This window comes from Grus americana, chromosome 18 (assembly GCF_028858705.1).
Source record: "Grus americana isolate bGruAme1 chromosome 18, bGruAme1.mat, whole genome shotgun sequence".
Taxonomy (NCBI): domain Eukaryota; kingdom Metazoa; phylum Chordata; class Aves; order Gruiformes; family Gruidae; genus Grus; species Grus americana.
Window position 1 is genome coordinate 1557055 of NC_072869.1, and position 18923 is coordinate 1575977.

The following is an 18923-nucleotide window of genomic DNA, read 5'->3' on the forward strand; positions in this document are numbered from 1 at the left end:
GAGTCCTGCCTGGCGGCCGGGCTCCTGGCCGGCGTTTCGGCACCTGCGGCGGCCGTGCTTTATCTGCCCATCACACGGGGCTGCCTGTGGCGGGAGGAAGCGGGTGAGCTCCCGCTGACCGGATCTGGCTCGGGGCTGGGACCCTCCGGCCAGGCTGGTTCCTGCCAAGGGCCGGTTCTGCCAAGATGCCGCTCTCCTCCCCGCAGCCCTGCTCCCTGCCAGCCAGGCGGGAGGGGAAGGTGATGGCAGGGCAGGACTGGCTGTCCCTGCTCCCACGGGCTGGGGGCCAGGGCCAGGGTTGCCCTGGGTGCTCCCGGCCTCGTGGAGCTGCCATGGCCCCTGTCGACCCTGGCACGGTGAGGGTGCTCCCATCCCACAGCCGGCTTCCCACAGCTCAGCCCCTGGTGCCAGCGGGGCTCTGCCAGTGCCGGGGCTGCCTCCCTCCCCAGTGCCACGACGGAGCTGGGCTGTGATGGGGCGAAGCGCTGGGAGCAGCCCCAGAGCTCTTCCCTGAGCTGGTGGAGAGCGTGGCTTTGCTGGGAGCACCAGCCAGGCTCTCCTCACCGGTGATGGAGGGGGAGGAAAGGATTTGGCCCCTCCAACATCTCCTGGCCCCAGGAGGGGCTGGGTGCCCCTGTCCTCCCGAAGGGATCTCCCCTGGCGAAGCTGGTGGGAGCGGGCAAGTGCTGTGCCGCGGGAGGGACACAATGGGGTCCTGTGCGTGTGCCAGGCCCAACACAACGCCCCACGGTGTGGGACATTGGGCTATTGTCCGGGCTGGGGAGAACAACAGCAGCTGCAGCTGGTGGCTCTGAGCTCACCGGGCTGCCTCTGCCCCGCTCACTGCAGCACGGTTCCCCCCTCCCATGCCAGGGTCCCGGGGCTGCTGCCCCCTGCTCTGAGCACCCATCCCCTGAGCCCGTGGTCCTGGGCCCTGCCTCCTCAGCAGGCTGCTGGGGGGGGACCTGGCTCCTCTTGTCCCTTATGGATGCTCTGACACAAGGCAGCGGGACGGGACAGGTCACCGGGGTTTGCACCCCCTCCCGGGACCCCCTTGTCCCCTGGGGCCTCATCAGTGCCGTGGGGAGGGGAGAGGCCCCGGGGTGACCCGGCAATGGCCGCCTGCGACTGTCACTTGGCAATCACGATCTTTGTGACGCCTGTCGGCTCCAGCCTCCCGCTCGGCAGCACCACGCTGCTGCGAGCCGACGGGGCAGAAAGTGTGCGCTGGCTCGCTGAGCGTGCACGGGACATAGCCCCGCTCAATGGGACAGGATGGTGGCCCTGGGCACACCGTGAGCGTGCGAGCGTGGGGCCAGTGCAATGGGTCCCAGGCTAGTGGGGAGTAACGCCAGCACCGCTGCAGTGCCAGCAGCGTCCGACCAGCGCCTGCTGCAGGGGAGGGCAGGGCGGCTGGGCTGCACCCGCAGCCTCCCCAAAACCCCTCCATCTGCACAGCATGGGGTGGGCATCTCGGTGTGGGACCCGGCGTGCGCGCAGGATGTGGCCGGCACGACCGCTCGGTGCCAGGTCGGTGCACAGCACCCGGTGCAGGACCGTGGCCGCAGCACCCTCAGGCAGCGCTCCGGCAGGCGGGCAGCGCTGGTCCAGTGCATTTATAACTAGTGACAGAACGGGAGCAGGTCTCCATCCCCGATGCGTCAGGCCACGTCGCTCCAGGCGTGCGCCGGGGATGCGCGTGGCCACGGGAGCCGCGTGATGGAGGAGGGACGGAGCGTTAGGTTAAACCCGGGGGCTGCGCGGTCTTTTCTGGGTGCACCCCCGGCAGCCCTGGGAAGCAGCGTGGCACCTGGTCGTGCCCGGCACGTGCCGCTGCAGCCTGGCACGCATGCAAGCCCCCGGCCCAGCAGCGGGGACCGAAGGGGCTTCTCATCGGGGCGTGAGGTGGGAGCTGGCCGTCCCCACGAGGAGCCCAGGAACGTGGGTCTGTCCCACCAGGCACCAGGCGCTGCAGAGCGGGGCTGGGGACGGATCCTGCTGTGCACCCAGCAATGCGCAAAGCACTCAGAGCACAACAAAACCCAAACAGGATGCGTCCCTTGCTATCTGAGTGTTTGGTTACAGCGCTCAGGCCACGTTTGGCTCTGCTTAAGGCTGAGCGGCAGCCCCGGTGTGAGGGGGTTAACCCAGCTCACGGCCAGCCCTGGCAGACCCCGCTGCTCCTGGGGAGATGTGGGCCAGCTGCTCTGCCCCAGAGCTGGGGCTGGAGGAAAAGCAGATGTCGGTGCAGAGAGGCAATTACGGGGGATGCGATGGGGGCCCGGGGCTGAGCTCCCTGCAGCTGGGCTGTGGCACCAGGCAATCACGGCTGCAAATTGAGATCAGATGTGGGCAGCTTCTCTCTCTAAATGGAGGGCTCGGGGCTGCTGCCTGGGTTGGTTTGCTCTGCCTTGGGGAGGAAGAGGAGGGTTTTTTGAGTGGTGCTGGGGCCCAGGGTGGTTGCGGTGACCTGCAGAGCGTGGTGCTGCCTTGGGTGACCTGTGCTTGCCTTGGGCAGCCCTGCTGCCTGCCTGGGCTGGAGGAGCTGCCTCTTGCTGGAGCAGGGGTGATGCAGGAGCTGGTGGCTGGCGTGGAGAAGATCAGGTTTGACTCGGAGGCTGATGTGGTGCAGCAGCGAGGAGCTCAGCCCCTGCCCTTCCTGGGTATGGCCAGTAAGTTGGGGACAGGGTCCTGTGGCATCCTTGGAGGGTGACAGGGGTGTAGGAGGTGTTGGAGTTTTCCTCCTTGCTGGTGCTTCTGCCTCTTGCCGCACCCACCATGGTGCCTTGGTGCCTCTGGTCCTGCCTCCTCCCTGGGCTCCTGCCTGAGGCCAGGCTGGCTCGGGGCACTGCTCCCCTGGGGCTGCATCTGGCACAGCTCTGTGGAGACTGCCGGTGGAGGGCTCCCAGGTGCTCTTGCCCTCGATGGCACAGTGGGGCTGGGGCTGGCGGGTGAAGCTCTCCCTGCCCTGCTTTCCCCTGCAGAGCTGGGGGCGGCTGTCTGCGAGTTCTGCCACCGAGGGCTGTGCACCAAGGGTGAGTGCTAGGAAGGGATGAGGATGGGACTGACGCCGCCCTGCAAGACCCTGGGGACACCAAGGAGCCAGCCAGGCCCCCCCCCGCTCCATGAGCTGCCCACGTCTGTGGCCCTATGGCCAGTGGGTTGGCAGGTTTTGGCCCAAAATGCTGATGCTGCTCAGAGTCCATCGTTCCCCTGGCCCTTTGGATGAGTGTTCCTACCCCTTCTGCACCAGGGACGGCTCGAAGACCTCCAGGGCAGCCAGACCTTGGCAGTGCCTGGGGGACCGAGCCCCATGCACCCAGTGGGTGCTGCAAATCTCCTCCGCATCCAGAAAAGCTCCCGCTGGCATGTCCCAAGCAGAGGAGCTGGGGGGTGCCGGGGCAGGGGGTTCTGGGGTGCAGGCTGGGCTGGAGGGGCTGCACAGGGCACATCCTGGGGGGCGTGGGGCACAGGCAGGCTCCGACAGCGGGTGTGTGCCGGGGCCAGGCGTGCGATGTCCCTTCCGGCACGTCGCCGGGGAGAAGATGGTGGTGTGCAAGCACTGGCTGCGCGGGCTCTGCAAGAAAGGCGACGGGTGCGACTTCCTGCACGAGTACGAGGCGACCAAGATGCCGGAGTGCTATTTCTACTCCAAGTTCGGTAGGTGCCGGATACGGATGCCAGCGAGCCTCTCCCACCCAAGCACCCATCTGCCTCAGGTCTGGCCTCGAGCAAGTGCCTGATGCCACCTCCTGTCTGTGGGAAGAAATGCCACTGGAACCCACCCTGGGGCCACCATTCCCGGGGCCAAGTCTGGGTGCTCCCAGGGCACCTCTGTTCCACCCAGCCCATGCTTGAGCACTTTCCACTGCATTTGGCTTGAGCCACCATTGTCCCACCCCTTATTCCCACAGGCGAGTGCAGCAACAAGGACTGTCCCTTCCTGCACATTGATGCTGCCACCAGCACCATGGGCTGTCCCTGGTACGACCGTGGATTCTGCAGGCACGGTAAGCTGCCGGGCCGGGTGCTGGGGTGAGCAGGGGCTGCCTGTGTTCCCCACCCACCAGTGAGGGGGGGTCTGCACCCTACTGCTGGCCTGATCTCCTGCCACCTCCGAGGTGACCGAGCCGGAGTGGGATGAACCCCAGTGCGTTGTCTGGGGAGTGGGTGTCCGGTGAGGATTTGGGCTGAGGGCAGCAAAGGCCCCATAGAGCTGAAGGGAAACGGGGCTGCTGGGGAAAGGTGGGTTCCCAAAATCCCTGTGGGGCAGGGGGTGTGGTACTGTGTCCCCAAAACCAGGAACCTCTCCTCTGCGCGGCAGGTCCCCTGTGCAAGTACAAGCACACGCGGAGGGTGATGTGTGCCAACTACCTTGTCGGCTTCTGCCCAGAAGGACCCAAGTGCAAATTCATGCAGTACGTACAGGGGGACCTCAGCACGCAGCTGGCCTGGGACAGCGGGGGACAGTCCCCTCTCTGAGGCTGCAGAGGTGGATGTGGCCCTTCCAGTGTCTGGGTCAAGGACAAGGGTGCTTTAGGTCCCCGTCTGAAGTAACAGGAGCCCTCTGGTCTCTCCCAGCATCCAACCTGAGCTGGTGCCTGCACCAGTTTGCCCCGGTGGGCAGGGGACAGCCCCCGTCCCCGTGGACATGCCTGAGCCCTGGGACAGCCCTGAGAGGCCGTGGGAGCCACGGGGGGATCTGGGGGTACCGCTTGCCATGTCCCAGGGAATAACTGCCTGTCCTCTGTGTCCCCCTCCAGCCTCAAGGCCGGGTTGATGACAAGCAACAAGGATCCATCCAAGGTGATGCAGGGAAGGTCCCATGCCATCCCTTCTTGAGTCGAAGCCCCTTTGCTCTGTGCCCCTGCCCATCAGGGTGATGCACCAGCTGCCCCTGCCCCACAGTTCTTGCTTCCCTTGTTTCTGCCCCAGCTCTTGTGGGACAGCAGCTGCCAACTGTCCCTCCTGCCCCATGTCCCCCCAGGGAGCTGGCTGTCCTCGGGGGCTGGCACGGCTGGATCTGGCTGCTGGCAGGGAGAGTGGATGCAAGAATGTGCCACCCATGGAGCCCCCTGTACCAGTCACTGGTGCTACCCAGCACCTGACAGTGCAGCTGTGGGACACCAGTAACTGTCCCCCTGGCCCACAGAGCCTGCCTGAACAAGGCATCTGCTTCAAGGTGAGTGTTCTTGGGACTGGGAAGCCTGGGAGTAAGAGTCTCGCCTTGGAGGGAGGGTAAAGCGCTATGGCAAGGGACAGCATGTGGCGCGGCAACTCCCACAGCTCTCAAAATAGCTTCCTTGACTTGAGATGTCTGTCTTCTCCCTGGGCTGTTCTTGGCCCTGGAGCGTGCCCCCCACCCCCCTTCCCTGGAAGCTGGGTGTGAACCGGTGGGAAGGAGCCTGTACGTGGATTGGAATAATCTGATGGCAAGTGAAGGGACTTCTGTGCCAATAACCACTTGCCGTGCAGCGGAATAGCCCTGGAGAGCAGCGAGCCCCTCGTGTCCCTCTGGGTCGGAGGGCTGTTACAGTTGGAGGTCTCGGGATGCCGCTTGCAGGCGAGAGCTGTGCTGGAACAAGGTGCAGCTCCATTAGCCCAGCTGCTGGGAAATGATGTGAAAATGAACATGTGGTAACATGGCACTGGCTTGATTCAGCACAAACCCAATGGCTGCCTCTCCCTTTCCCCCAGTGCAGACAGAAAGGTCACTACGCCAATGAGTGTGGGAAGGCTCAGCTGAAAATCCTGCTGGGGAAGTGACTCGAGTGCTCCTGCATGGACTGTGGAAGGAGAACACCCTAAAACACGATGGAGCCAGCGAGACGGCTACTAGGGCAGTTGTTGAACTAGAAAAGCCAGTTGATTTTGCTCAGCGCCGGCTCTTGCAGCTCTTTGCACAAGCAGCAGAGAAATCACAGCTTCCCTAATGCAACTAAAATCGGACTCTTCACAGCCGCCGCGTTCCCTCCTGCGTGGTTGGCTGCGTATGGACTGGGGCAGCAGGAGCGGTCACTGTGCAATTGCAGGTTTGAAGGGGTGTGGGACCAGCTTGTGCTGAGGGCCTGTGCAGATGAGGGTCTGGGTGTGCTAATCCCCTGTGAAAGGGGGCAAGAAACACCATGTTTGAGACCACACAGTACCGAGAAGGAAAGGAAAATTCACAAAGGCTTTTATTGCTGGTGAGAGGGAGTTTTTGGTGAAACACCTCTGACACGGTACTACTGCACTGCTCTTTAAATAAAGAGTTCAGATATTTTTTCCTTGGCTTTTTTTTTTTTTTACCCTTCATGCCTGTACCATGACCAACCCTTTTCCAGACATGTTTGGTGATGGCAGGCTACAACTAGCACTCTAACTGTCCTCATTTGTCTGATGCAGACATCGGTTTGCCCTTTGGGCACAACAACTAATTCAATGGATTTTTCTTCCTCCAGAAATAGGGCGCTGCGGTCTGAGCGCTGCAGCTTTAATGCCTTCACAAAAGTTCTTCCCACAGTGACGCAGTGGCCCAGGGCCCTGCAGGGACCACCCTTCTGCCAGTTGGTAGCAAACCCCATCGTGCTTGCTGTGGAGAGGGGTGAGTAAAAGATGGGCTGTGCCGGGCACAACTCCGCTAACTTAAAGGGAATGGTTATTTGCCTAACGTCACCCTGTCACAATCCATCGCAAACCTTACTGCCAAACACTGATTACAATGTACGTGTCAGTTAATCTATAGAACAGCCTGGGTCAAACAGTTGTCCTGTCTGGTGTCCCAAAGTGAGAGATCTGAGCTTCTGCAGACTACAGGAACTCTACTGCAAACAGATCTCTGAGGGGCGGCTCTAACACTTTCTTCTTTCAGTACTAAATACTGCCTGAACTGCAGAGCAGTGACTCTGTCAGTGTCACCCCTCTGTCTGCAGGGGGGGGTAGCTGGAAAGCAACCCCCTCAACAGCTCAAGAGCCTTTCTCTGACAGTAAACGGGCCTCTACTGACTTCAATCCACATTGGGATAATGGTCCTGAGCACTTCTGCTGACTTCCATATATTTGTGACTGTTCCTTGGGTGCTGTTCCAGCTTCTTCAGTGGTATTTACGCCAGCGATGACACCCTAGAAAAACAGGGAGGGGGGGGAAAAAGCCAGGCTGGTGTTAGCACAGTGCTATGCTTGGGGACTATGTGACAGTGTGCTTTGCCCAGCAGTGACGAGCAGAAGACTGCAGCCTTCTCTGTTCATGTGCTGTAAAGCTGCACATGACAGCAAGTCCTGCTGGGGAAACTACACAAATACTGGTAAATCCCTTGGCAGTTATGAGTAAATCCAGGGAATGGGTGTTCGGTGTTGGAACATCTCCTCCCCCTGCTCTGTGCAGGGTTTAGAAGCGCTCCTGATGGTTCCTGACACTCTCTGGGGAGAAGCAGTGAATCAGCAACTGTCATCACCACCTTTGTTAGCTAAATTCCTCTGCCTAACCAAGCCAGGTCAGAGTGCTGCTCTCTGAGCTCTGGTATTAGTCTTAACTGTGAGGCACTTAAACTATTTCAGAGTTTGAACTAATGTGAATGGCAAATAGACTTTCCACCTGTGGCAAAAGTGAGAATTCCTGAAATGAGATGGATACAAAGAAGGAAATCTTACTGATGTGCTGATAGTTCCAGCCGTAACTGAGGAGGCAGTATCCAGCCAGCAGCATGGAGATCCCAGCTGGTCCACCCCTCTTCACGTTGATGTATTTGTCGTAATAGCTGCTCCAGGCTGTTGGAACAGAAATGCAAGGGTCAAACCATGCGCAGGTCTTAGAGTTCACTGGTTTCCATAGAACTTTCCAAAGCCAAATGACTGGGTCTATTTATTTACTTCTTTATCTAGATTGGCCACTGGGACCAGGCTATAGTAAGTAAATTGGGTAAGTAATTCTGCCTCAAGAGCTGGGAATTTAGTCTCACCTTTCTGCAATCCTCCAAGCAGCCCCTGGGGAGAAAAGTTGCGGGTGGCCAGCCACACAGGCAGCTCCCCCAGCCTTACATCCATCAGGCGCCTTTCTGAGAGGGGACCTGCACAATGAGACGTCAGAGTGGTCAAAGGTAAGAAAACGAGGGCAACGCGCGCGGTGCTCACGTTCCCTGCATGGGGTGGCGAGCACTGAGCTGGCATCCAGTACGGCTCCAAGTGACTTGGGCTGGGGACTGGCCGCTCAGAAAGGAAGAGCAAACTGTCTCTCCCACAAAGTGACTGGGCTCTGCCAGCCCAAACATGCAAGAGCCTGACTCAAGCCTAAATAGAAATATAAACCATTGGTTTTGCAGGCTAGAGGGCTAGACAGTTAGTTAACCTCCTTGGATCCTTCCTGGATCGCTTTCTGGACAACCCCAGCAGCTTAGCATTTCCTACCCCTCCTCTCCCATTCACACTGGACAGTTTAGCTTGACAGCGCAGTAAATCTGAGCAGCAGAGACTCTGGTTTCTCATGTTACCTTGCTGTCCCTCTGAGAAACTGCCCTTTGTCTTCATTGTGATCCCCACGTTGTCTTGGAAAGGCTTCCCTGGAAAAATACTCAGCCCGTAATAATTAGGATGTAAGTCTGGAAACCACTCCAAGCCCATGGCACCTGCCTGCATGCTCTTGCCAGAGGCCTGGGATAGACAGATGGGTTGGTTTTTGGAGGTGTGGAGCAAGAACTGGTCCAGTGCCAGCTCGGCGTTCTTCTTTGCATTCAGGATGGGCTCAGAATCTACAGCCATCTGGTTCTTGCTCTCTCTGAGCTTTTGTATGCTGGTTAGGTAATTTTTGGATGTCCCTTTGTTGTGACCTCTGAAACCCTCTATCACTGACAGATGGAGGTTCTCGGTATGCAAAGCAGAAAGAGGGGCTTTATATTCCCCACCAACTTCTAGGTACATCTGTTTCTCTTCTGTCACGGTTTTGTCTATTCCCTCCTGCTGAACAAGGTCACCAGGGCTACTTCTGCAGTCTGCTTCAGGGGGCTCTTCAAGTACAGGTATTTTTATTGCCTTTAACCTACTGCCTTTTTCTCCCTTTGAGCCTGCAGATTTGTTCTCTGCAGCTCCACGGCCGCGTGTCTCTGCGGTTGTGGTTTCTGCAACAGTTATTCCTTCCTGTGCGCCAGGCTGGGCCGTGCCAGCGTGGGCAGCACCGCTGCCTGCATCCGGCCCTTCCCCAGCCGGCCTGGCTGTGCTGTGGCCTCCCGCCGAAGCGCCCCTGCTCCTGGAACCGCTCTTCTCCCTGATGACCCTGGCGCGGTGCCTCTCTATGACTATTTCCACTCCGTTACTCAGCTTTTCGGGTATATCTTTAACGTCCTCGGGGAGCAAATCAAGGGACTTGGCTACGTCCCGTACGGCGGGCTCCACCTCCCGCTCTGCGCGGCGTCCGTCGGGCTGATGGCAAAGCCCGGGGCCGGGCCCTGCCCCCTGTTCCGCCGCGGCCTTCTTCCCTTTCCGGGCCGCCGCAGCCGTTTCCGCGCGTCCCGGCGCCGCCGCCGCCTCTCGGAGGGCCGCGCTGGGCAGCCCCTGCCCCACGCCGGGACCGGGCGGCTGCTTGCTGCTCTTACCGGCCGCTCCCGCTCGCGGCCTGCTGCCTGCCCCGGGGTCGGCTCCGTCCGAGCCGGAGTGGCTCCCGGGCGCGGGAGGCCCGGCGGCCGGGCCAGGGCCTAGGCTTGGGCTCGGTGCGGCCTTGCAGTGCGGAAGGTGGGTGCGGAGCCGCTTGAAGGGCCTGCGGCAGTGCGGGCACAGCTCCCGCCCCGGCGGCACGGCGGCCATGGCAGCACGGCGCCGCCGCCGCCCTCTCGGGGCCGCTTTTCCGTCGGGCGCCGCCGCCCCCGGTGGGGCTTCGGTTGCGCGTAGCGCGCATGCGCGCCCTCCTCGCCCCGGCGCACGCTATGACGCAGCGGAGGGGCGTGGCCGGCCAGAGGAGGGCGTTGCGCATGCGCAGGAGGCGGAGACGCCGGAAGCGGCGACTGGAGCCGAGCGGGGGACGTCTCTCCTCAGCGGTGGGCGGCGGGCCGCGCCGGGCCAGGCCGCACCGCAGCGTCTCGCCGTGCCCCGTCCCGCCTCGCAGAGCTCAGCCCAGCCCGCCATGAGCTGCCGGCAGCCGCTGCCGAGCGAACGGGGAGCGAGACAGAGGTGAGGGATGAGCCGGGGTGGGGGAGGGGAGCGCGGCCTGAGGGGAGGCGGTGGTTGTGGAGGGGGCCTGGGGTGAGGGGCAGGGGCTCGGCCTCGATGGGGGGACAGCCCCTCGGGCACCGGAGGAGGATGTGTCGGAGTGCAGGGGGTATGTGGCCACCGGGGGAGGCCAGCTGGTAGGCGGCGGAGGAGGGGGGAAGGGTGGGGGGTGGCTTGAGCAAGAGGCTGCGCGGAAGGGGGGGAGCTGCGAGGGTGGGGGGAGAGGGGGGGAGCGGCCCCCTGATCTCTGGAAGGGGTTAAACTGGGCAGCGTTCCGGAGATCAAACGGGCGTAGAGAACGCAGAGGATATGGGGGGCCTCGCAGTCTACTGGAGGGGCATTTCTGGCCTTGGGGGGAAAGGGGAGGAGGTAGACCCTAGCTGGGGGGAGGTACTGCGATGGGGGAAAACCAGGAGGGACCGGGAAGCTGCAGGAGCTGGGCAGTGAGTGCCTGGGGTGGTGAGGCAGCAGGGTAGGCCGTGGGGGAAGGAGGTGTTGAGTTTGCGTGTGGGCTGCAGGCGTTAAGAAAAGGAGGGAACTAGAGGCAGATGTGAGCGAGAGGGGGAATGAAGAGTGGTCCTAGGGGAGGGAGCAGCTGAGGGACTGGTGGGCAACGGTTGAGAGTGCTGTGGGCATCCCAGGGATGGGAGAGGGAGGAGGCAGCTCCTGCTCTGTAGGCGTGGACCAAATACTGGCAGCTGAGTCTGCTGCAGAAGCTTGTCTGTAAGAAAAGATTCAGTTATAAATACCTCATTTGAGTCTGTTTTGACTCTTTTGAGAGTGTATTAATTTTTAGCCACTAAAATGGCTCCATCCTATATTTTGGATAGTGCCCAGCACACTGAGGTCCTGGTTGACCTGTGGTGTTTGTATGGTGGGAAAAATTAGTATTAAAATGAGAAACGTTGGCTTGCAGGTTGTTGTTGCTCAGCTGCTGTGAAGCAGCGTTGATGTCATAAGAAGATGGCAAATACATCAGAAACAGGGAAGCATTTGTGTTCCTTGAGGTGTTTTCTGACAAACCTTTCTTTCCACATGGAAAATAACATTGCTCAGGAATGCGAACTTGATTTAAAATGCTGTCAGAGTGGAGAGACTAAAGAAAGTCATTGTAGGTACTAACTGCAGACTCATGTAAGCAAGATAAATGTAATTGGGTATTTATTGAAGCTGCGGTCACTGCCATTCTTCCCGGGTGCTTTTCTCAGCCTGTCAGATGTCATTCAAAGTCCTAGGCTTATTTTTAGACGTGCCTGAGTACTGAGAGCAGTTGCAAGGCTGAGAATTGTCAAATGGGTTTATTTAGAAAGATGTTTAGCACTGGTTTTAATGGCAGGTGTGAGGCCACGTCCCTTAAACTGATATGAAAACATCAGCCTGCCTACTTTGTGAGAAACATTTTCTCTCTATTCTGTAGATAGCTAAAAAGAGAATAAGAAAGTCCACAGCATATCAGAGGTTTAGATACATCATTAATTTATCAAGTTTTCCAGCCTGTTTTGCAGAGTTGCCTTTAGAGAACAAAACAGAAGGTATATCAGTAAGCTGCTACGTTATTATTTTTTTCTTCTTCCCTCAGGAAGAGGAGACGGAATGGCAATGAAGATGATGGTCATGTTCCCCAAACAAAACGTAGTACCAGGAATACTGTCCTTCAGGACTCTTGGGACACTGAGGTGAGAGCCTTCTCTGGGATATTCAATTTCCTTTAATGCTGAATTTAAATAATGTTTGGAATATTCTGTGAAATTTTGTGGAAAGCAGTTCATGAAAACACTTTTTTGTTTGTTTGTTTTGTCTATGAGGTCATGAGGCTTGAGTCTGTTACGTACTTCAAAGATTGAAATCTGTAAAACGTGGTTTGGAAATCAGCATGTTTTCCTGCGAACCTGGTTATCTTTGGCCTGAATATTTCTGTTAATACATTTCAAAGACTGGTCTGTAGCACCCAAGTGAATATACAAGAAAAGCATTTGTTGCCACTTCTAATTTTGCTGTCTGAAATGAGGTGTAACTTATCAGACCTGAGGAGGTGACTGGGATCGATTACAAGTGCATGTGGTCGCTTTGCCTGGCCATCTACTTTTCCAACTTTACGTTTACTTACAGTAACGTGATTATTTGTGGTAGAAGGTCAAAAAGCATTCCAACTAGTGCGATACACAAAGTGCCTGTTGCAAGCAGTAGTGCTTATCTGATGTTTAAAAAATGCTTTCATAGAGCTCAGCAGCTTAAAGCAAGACTTGCTCATTCACAGCTAAAATACTTGAACTCAAACTATTGGATTTCCGCTTGTATTTGCCATGATCTTTTGCTGGACGTGCGATAAACTGCCTTTTTATTTTCTCATTTCTCACGTGACAGGTGTTCTAGGATGGTGCAATATGCTAGCTATGAGATTTCTTTTTTTATAAAATGCTGATTTCCAAGCTGCTGCCAGATTTCTCCAACTGTTGCCTGTATTAATCATCTGAAAATTCACTGTATACATTTCTAATTAGCAATGTAGTTCTGTTGCAAAACGTTCATGGAAAAGAGTGTGCAGACCAGAGGGTCTCTCCTGGTTTGTGTCCCAGGAAGTTAATGAAATTAATTTCTTCTAAGGTTTTTGAAATGTCCTTGTTTTTTGTACAGCCCTCTCACTCCAAAGATTGGCTGTGATGAGTAATTACGAAATTTTGCAGTTATATTGAACTATTAACTATGCTTTGACTGCAGAAAGTGTTTTGTGCTGTGTAACTTTGAGCAACGTATCTTTTATCATATGGTAATGACTTCAAATTTATACTTACATTTAAAATGATACAAAGGTCTGTATCCCAACATTCCTTTTGTGAGGGAGACTTTCTTTTAACCAGTACACCTTTATGTGTAGCTGATGCAATAGTCAGTGATATTTTATGGAAAATGCTCAGCCGAGATGTTCGTCACAAAGGAATTCACTGTGTTGAAAAATGTTCCTGTATTGCTGTTTTGCCAGAAATAAGACTTGCGGGGATGAAGTAGTTTTTGCTTCTCGGGTATAACGGGTAGAACCATAAATAGTTGCTTGCCATCTGACACTGAATCACTTGTCCAACAGGTTAAACACCTCTTCGTGTGTAGAGTAGTTAATGGCTAAACGAGCTTTGTGGCGGGAGGAGCAAGAATTTAGTGTGGAACAAGGGATTGAAGTAGGAGTAATGAAATTAAGAATATCAGGAAAAACCTTCATGGTGAGTGGCAGAAGCACCTTTGCTTGTCATATAAACACTTGGCGTTTGACTGGGCAAAGCCGCTAAAATGCAGGAATGGAAATAGTCTTGTAGTAGCCACACAAGAGTGGATGACCTTAACTCTCTCCTTAACGGCTGTTTTGTTTGGGGTGCCTGCAAGTGAACAGCATGGGCATGAAGTGCCTGCCCCGCCACCAGCAAAACCAGTGCAGAGTTCGATTGCTGAAGCTAACATTAAGACTCCTGCTTCATGCATGCACTTGTGTTGTAAAAGTGTGTTTTTAACACATTAAACCCTGATGTGCAGGCAAGGAGAATCTCTTACTGTTGACACTGAAGTCGAGGAATGCGGCTGCTGGACACAGTTTTACAAAAATCAATGTTCCCTTTCTTAAGGGAAAAAGATTCACAATGTCATGTGCTGATGAATAGAGCTTTTTTTTTTTCGCTTGTTTTCTTGTAATGTTGGATCACTGAATTGAGCATGCCCAGAAATTCAAGCCATGAGATTAAATCAGTATTATTTGAATGTTTCTTTAAGGACTTCCTGTGCCAAATGGAGAAATTCTTGTGCTTATAGTGCACAAGTGCTTCCGATTGATGTCACTTTGAAATTCTTGGCCATTTGTAATACTTTTATTTAGTTTCCTGATACTTGGCCATTTGCAAAGGCAGCTCTTGCTGATTACAAATCCTCACTAGCTTAGGATATTGAACTAGGAGAGAATATGTGAGAGCAATTTGTAACCTCAAAGAGTACATGAGGAGAGAATTGCTTTTCATCTGAGGGCATATGTGCACCTGCTTTTTGTGAAACATTAGCTGAAGTACTGACTCCTTTTGCCTTCTTTCAGTTGAAAGTTGGCTGTTTACTCTCACGGAGTGTGGTTTACTTGAACATGACCTAAATTACTCAACCTGAGCTTGGCTTTTGTCAGGATCTCTTTCCATGGTTTTGTGTCTTACTCTTCATAGCTGACAGCAATATCTGTAAGGTGAAGGGAGATTTTTTTTTTTTCTTAGTGGCAGTTAAACATGGGCTGTTCTGCAATGTTATCCCTCAGTCCCTCATTTTGAATCATACTGCTCATGTGAGCTAGATTTGATGCAAAAGGAGATTGCTGTTTTCTCCCACTAGTTTGCTCTTTCATCCAGGGTAGACAGCATCCTTGACTCTGAATTTTACAGGAGGGGAAACTGAGATTCTCTTCAATCTCTGTCAGCATTGCTTCTTGGCAAATTGCTATAACAATGTGCAATCCCTGCTCTTCGTGGAACAAACTGCTCCCACACTCCTAGGTGACAGCCACCCTGAGGATGACGGTAAACTTCTGCTTTGCAGTTCAGTCCATGAACTGGCACACGACAAAAAGGCTAGGTTAGAACTTCAGGGAGGTTAAACATTAGCGAGGCAGAGCATTTGCCACTGCATTTCACTTCCTGTTCAGCCTGTCCTCCATTTACCAACAGGTTAGCTGTGTTGTTTTCCCTGGTACTTACTTGCTTATAAATTAAGCCAAAGCCCTTCCTACTTTCCTGTTGTGGCTGGCCCGTACGTCAGGTCAGGCAGAGTTGTAGTGGATCCTCTGAGAGGCCAGCTGTAAACAGCCACTCACAGGAATTATGAGAATCTGCAATTGTGCTCTGCGACCTGGGAATCACTGATGAAAAGCCCTTTGCTCTGATTTTCCCTGGGAAGGGAGAGAGTCTGCAGTATTCTGGCTAACTCTTTTCCTTCCTGAATAACTTCTGTAAACCCTAATTTCTCGTGGTTCCTCTTTGTTGTTCTGACCGATGACAGGATTCCCCAGAGCTTAGCAATAGCACTGTTTTATCAGTGGAGATTGCTGACGCACGACAGCAGTTGCTTCTCTCACATCAAAGTTTCTGTCTAGCATTGCAGCTATTCCACTCTACAGTGTTACACTATTGAGGAAGGGCTGGTCTTAAATTCTAACTAAAACTGTTAAACTTGAAAGATTTTGAGAGTTGCAGAGTCTGAATGGTGATTTATTAAGCTCCTGTCATGAGTGATTGAGATGCTACATCACAGATCAACAGGCTATATATTTAACAGGATGTTTATTTGGAAATTATTTAAAGCTTCTCTAGCTACTCAGTGTGATGTTAAGAAGGGCTAATGAGTCAAGTAAACCTTGAAGATGCCCTTTTGGTACTTAAAGTACTCATAAACTTTCATTGGGCTACTTTCCTTTGCCCTTTCGCTTAAAGCTTTGTTTCGTTGTGTAGATGCCTGTCATTGCTGACATGATGACTTTAAGGATTCTTTTTTTGTCTAATTGTAGTCCAAATGCGTAACAGAATGTGCACCACAGCCTGGGGAAATGGTAGGTCTTTGATGTGATTTGGGCAATAAACGGGCTTCACATGCTAGTGAATTTTTGCATTAGAGAAATGGAAATAAAGAGGGTATGACAAACCAGATCTGTCAACAGCCTTAGATGTAGGAAGCACGTCCCAGGACACTATCTTGGTTTTTAAAAAAAATTAGACATGTGTAAAATAATCACTACTAACAGCTCTAAAATGTTTGTTAAGATGTGAAACTTTAGCAGTAAGTAATACTAGGTTCTCATTTCGATTTTTACCTTGATTTTCAGAAGGTGGCTGTAATGAAAAACAGTAAGGAACACAGACTAAAAGGAAACAAAGTGTCCTGTGCGGTGGGTTTCTCTCCAAGGCTGCTGTGACTTGTTCAGCGTAACAGCATTGCATTTCAGTATTTATGCTTCTATGCAAAATGAGATGGTGTAGCAAGCACCATTTCGTGGCTCCTCTCTGTTTTCCTGGTGTTCTCCCTCTCTAGTGTTAGCAGTATTAGGAAGAGGAGCTGGTTGCTCATGTAGTTATATCTGCTGCTTCCTCAAGAACGACTTCACATGTGTGTTGTTGTTTTCTCCTTGCTAGCTGAACCTAACACGCCAGCGCGGGTGCAGCCTCGGTGCCATTGTCTTGCTTGCTGTACTATAACAGAACTGAAGCATTTTTGGTGCTTAGCAAAACAAGGAGATTTATATGGTTGAATTGTCGCAATCGATTGTGGAATCAGTGCCGCGGGGTTTCCAGTCAGCATTTAGATGTGGTCCATCTCAAATGTTCATACAGTGCCTTCCTGGGCCTTTCTCACTGCTTGTTGACAGATGTCAGGTGCAATTTGCACCATTATTCAGATTTACTCCAAAGTGAGGCCTTCTGGATGTGGTGCTGACTATTAAATTACTGTGGACTTCCTTAAATTTGTCTTCCTCTGCTGTGACCACCAAGCTTTGACTTCTGTGGTTTTAGTTTAATACTTAAAAAAAATGTGGGTTGGTTTTTTGTGGGGGTTTTTTTTAGCTGCTGCCACTTATGCTGGCTGCTTCTATGAATTTACTTCTTGTGGGATGGCAAAGCAGCCATTCTCTGATTCTTAAGCACCTAAATATTTGCAGCGTTGTCCTGAACTGCGTATCACACACTATGAAATATTTCAGCTGTAACTAATGGAACCTTTCATTAGCAGCCCTTAAAATGGTGTAAACCAAACAGTTTTATGTCTTTGAAACACTGACAATGATGGCTAATGCTCTTCCAGTCATTACCATGAAATGGGTTTATCCTAAATGCTGGCAAATGAGCCCTGTCCTCTATGCGACTTAAATCATGAGTTCTCTTTTCTGCATGTGGAAATCTTCGATGCCTGTTGGTCTTTCACTGTTGTCTCAAGTAAATTGTTAAGGAAAACTACTAGTTAACATTGCTCTCCCAGTACTTAACTGGGAGAAAAGTAGTTGTCTGTATGTCAAGGTGTTCAAAGACTTAAAATGGGTATCGTGTTGCATTTCTTTTTAACGGCCTGTTGCTTTGGATGCTTCAGATCTCCTTTTAGAAAGATTGACTTGTAGGAAAATGCTTTGCATGGTGCTTACCTAAAATGTCTGCTAGAACAGAAGTGATAAACTTTTCCTCATGCCCTGCCTGCCTTTACTGACACGTGCAGTTCAGTAGTAGTGTTCTTTATTTTCCAATTCTCAGATGAATTCAGCAAACTTCACTAGTGCTAACATGGGTCACGGGGGCAGCAGAGCTGGTGGGCCTAAAACCGAAAGATTGAAATCCAATGTACTGGAGGTCAGCGAACCTCTGGGTGAAGGCTTGCTCATCCCTTCAGCTCTGTGACGCTTTTCATGCATTGGCAATAATGGCAGCTATGAATGCCAAGAAAGCACTTGGTGGATTTATGTTAGTCCATCAGGCTGAACATGAGCCTGAAAATGTGGAAGGGAGGGACTTAATAAGATTGATTGTTTACCTGAGGTGTTTCATTATGGACAGGAGAGAAAACTGTGTGATTTTGTTGTTAACCTTCTCTTTGTCTCAGTCCTCCAGCAGCGATAGCAGCAGCAGCAGCTGTAGTAGCAGTAGCATCAACAGCCCTGACAGAGCATGCGGTGCAGAAACCAGCCTAAACCCGGTAATTGCAGGATCCAGTCCTGTCTCCTCTCAGCCCTTCCATGAGCAGTCTGCACTAAGCCAAGGTCCTTACTTCCACATCAACCAGATCCTGAAGGAGGCACACTTTCACAGCTTACAGAGCCGGGGACGCCTTCCTACATGATGAACCAGCAGTTCCCTGCCTTCTGTGAAGGGACAGCACTGTGTAGATTTGATATTTCAACTTAAAAGTTTGTTAAAATGGAATTGCACAAAATGCCTGTTGCCTTTTCAGTCTATATTTGAAATAACAGGTTAACAGGAAATTGTTTACTTGTGGTTTGCTGCACTATTGCAATGCAAAAGGGGCTTTGAAGCAATTTTTATAGGATTGTTTTTGGGGTGGTTATAAAGTGCGTGTCAAGAGGAGACTGAGGAATCCACATCTGTGTTATAGGATTGCAAAATGTCCAATTCCAATCAACTGCCTAATCTGTTTGTTAGCAATTTGTTGCTTTATGTAAAGTTCTCTCAAACGTTCATCTTCAGTTTTATAAGTCTTTTTTAATTTCAATAAACTAGTAAAAAATGTATTTGGTAACATAATTTTTTTGAGCATTTAAGGTTAAGGAGACAGTAAGAATAGGTACTGGCACTCTTAGGACTGCCCCAGCTGTCAGCTTTCCACCCAGCTTGGTGTGCGATGAGCCTTATCTTGCTTGATCTTTACTGCTGCAGTACTGAGAAAAAAAAAATGTGAAATTACAACCAGGAAAGCTTAGGCAGCTGTAGCTGAAATGGCAGGTGCCTGCTGGGTCACTTAGAGAGCAGAGTGGTGGCACCTATGGAGACAAGTATAGAGGAGCCTGGGGAGGGGCTTCTGAAGGTGAGGAGTCTGACATTGCTCTGATACCCATTTCTAGCTGTGAAATGTTTTGTTTTCTCTTACAGTGTGTAGGTTGTTGTTTTTGTTCTTTACTTTGGCTTTAAGGTTAACAACTCCTAAGGAACTGGGAGGTGAAAGTAGCTACACCTCTGGTCCAGCAAGCAGATGGCAAGGACAATCCTGACCCGTGCCAGGTTAAAGTGGCATACATCTGG

The 18923-nt window shown here is 52.7% G+C and overlaps 3 protein-coding genes across 9 annotated transcripts; 2 read left to right on the forward strand and 1 right to left on the reverse strand.

The window, feature by feature from the left end:
- The first annotated feature begins 2 nt into the window (after window positions 1-2).
- LOC129214466 (cleavage and polyadenylation specificity factor subunit 4-like) lies at window positions 3-6032 on the forward strand. The gene is made up of 6 exons (XM_054846084.1): window positions 3-3660; window positions 3915-4010; window positions 4325-4418; window positions 4764-4806; window positions 4988-5182; window positions 5698-6032. The coding sequence occupies exons 1-6, from the start codon at window positions 3126-3128 to the stop codon at window positions 5764-5766; spliced, it is 1032 nt and encodes a 343-aa protein (XP_054702059.1). The 5' UTR covers window positions 3-3125; the 3' UTR covers window positions 5767-6032.
- On the reverse strand, window positions 5171-9771 carry C18H17orf80 (chromosome 18 C17orf80 homolog). Of its 4 annotated transcripts, none has more exons than XM_054846080.1 (4): window positions 8466-9771; window positions 7938-8045; window positions 7630-7746; window positions 5171-5608 (listed from the first exon to the last, which is right to left on the reverse strand). In XM_054846080.1, exons 1-4 carry the CDS (start codon window positions 9769-9771, stop codon window positions 5247-5249), a joined length of 1893 nt encoding a protein of 630 aa, XP_054702055.1. In that variant the 3' UTR covers window positions 5171-5246. The 4 variants fall into 4 exon arrangements, with proteins under 4 accessions (XP_054702055.1, XP_054702056.1, XP_054702057.1 ...); XM_054846082.1 differs by lacking the exon at window positions 5171-5608 and adding an exon at window positions 6164-7101; XM_054846081.1 differs by lacking the exon at window positions 7938-8045.
- Window positions 9464-18415, forward strand: FAM104A (family with sequence similarity 104 member A). 4 transcript variants are annotated; one of them, XM_054846086.1, is made up of 5 exons: window positions 9464-10134; window positions 11753-11849; window positions 15695-15736; window positions 16010-16072; window positions 17770-18415. In XM_054846086.1, exons 1-5 carry the CDS (start codon window positions 9770-9772, stop codon window positions 18004-18006), a joined length of 804 nt encoding a protein of 267 aa, XP_054702061.1. In that variant the 5' UTR covers window positions 9464-9769; the 3' UTR covers window positions 18007-18415. The 4 variants fall into 4 exon arrangements, with proteins under 4 accessions (XP_054702061.1, XP_054702063.1, XP_054702062.1 ...); XM_054846088.1 differs by lacking the exon at window positions 16010-16072; XM_054846087.1 differs by lacking the exon at window positions 15695-15736 and having other exon boundaries at window positions 9770-10134.
- The last annotated feature ends 508 nt before the right edge of the window (window positions 18416-18923 follow it).

What these genes read in the sequence shown, in the direction of transcription:
- LOC129214466 (XM_054846084.1), top strand. Translation starts at nt 3,126, where the DNA reads ATGAGCTGCCCACGTCTGTGGCCCTATGGCCAGTGGGTTGGCAGGTTT. An exon ending in CTATTTCTACTCCAAGTTCG is followed by an intron (nt 3,661 to 3,914) that starts GTAGGTGCCGGA and finishes TTATTCCCACAG; the next exon opens with GCGAGTGCAGCAACAAGGAC. An exon ending in AACAAGGCATCTGCTTCAAG is followed by an intron (nt 5,183 to 5,697) that starts GTGAGTGTTCTT and finishes CCTTTCCCCCAG; the next exon opens with TGCAGACAGAAAGGTCACTA.
- FAM104A (XM_054846086.1), top strand. Translation starts at nt 9,770, where the DNA reads ATGGCAGCACGGCGCCGCCGCCGCCCTCTCGGGGCCGCTTTTCCGTCG. An exon ending in AGGACTCTTGGGACACTGAG is followed by an intron (nt 11,850 to 15,694) that starts GTGAGAGCCTTC and finishes GTCTAATTGTAG; the next exon opens with TCCAAATGCGTAACAGAATG. An exon ending in GAAACAAAGTGTCCTGTGCG is followed by an intron (nt 16,073 to 17,769) that starts GTGGGTTTCTCT and finishes TCTTTGTCTCAG; the next exon opens with TCCTCCAGCAGCGATAGCAG.
- C18H17orf80 (XM_054846080.1), bottom strand. Translation starts at nt 9,771, where the DNA reads ATGGCCGCCGTGCCGCCGGGGCGGGAGCTGTGCCCGCACTGCCGCAGG. An exon ending in TTTCTCAGAGGGACAGCAAG is followed by an intron (nt 8,046 to 8,465) that starts GTAACATGAGAA and finishes CTCATTGTGCAG; the next exon opens with GTCCCCTCTCAGAAAGGCGC. An exon ending in GCTTGGAGGATTGCAGAAAG is followed by an intron (nt 7,747 to 7,937) that starts GTGAGACTAAAT and finishes CTGTTCCAACAG; the next exon opens with CCTGGAGCAGCTATTACGAC.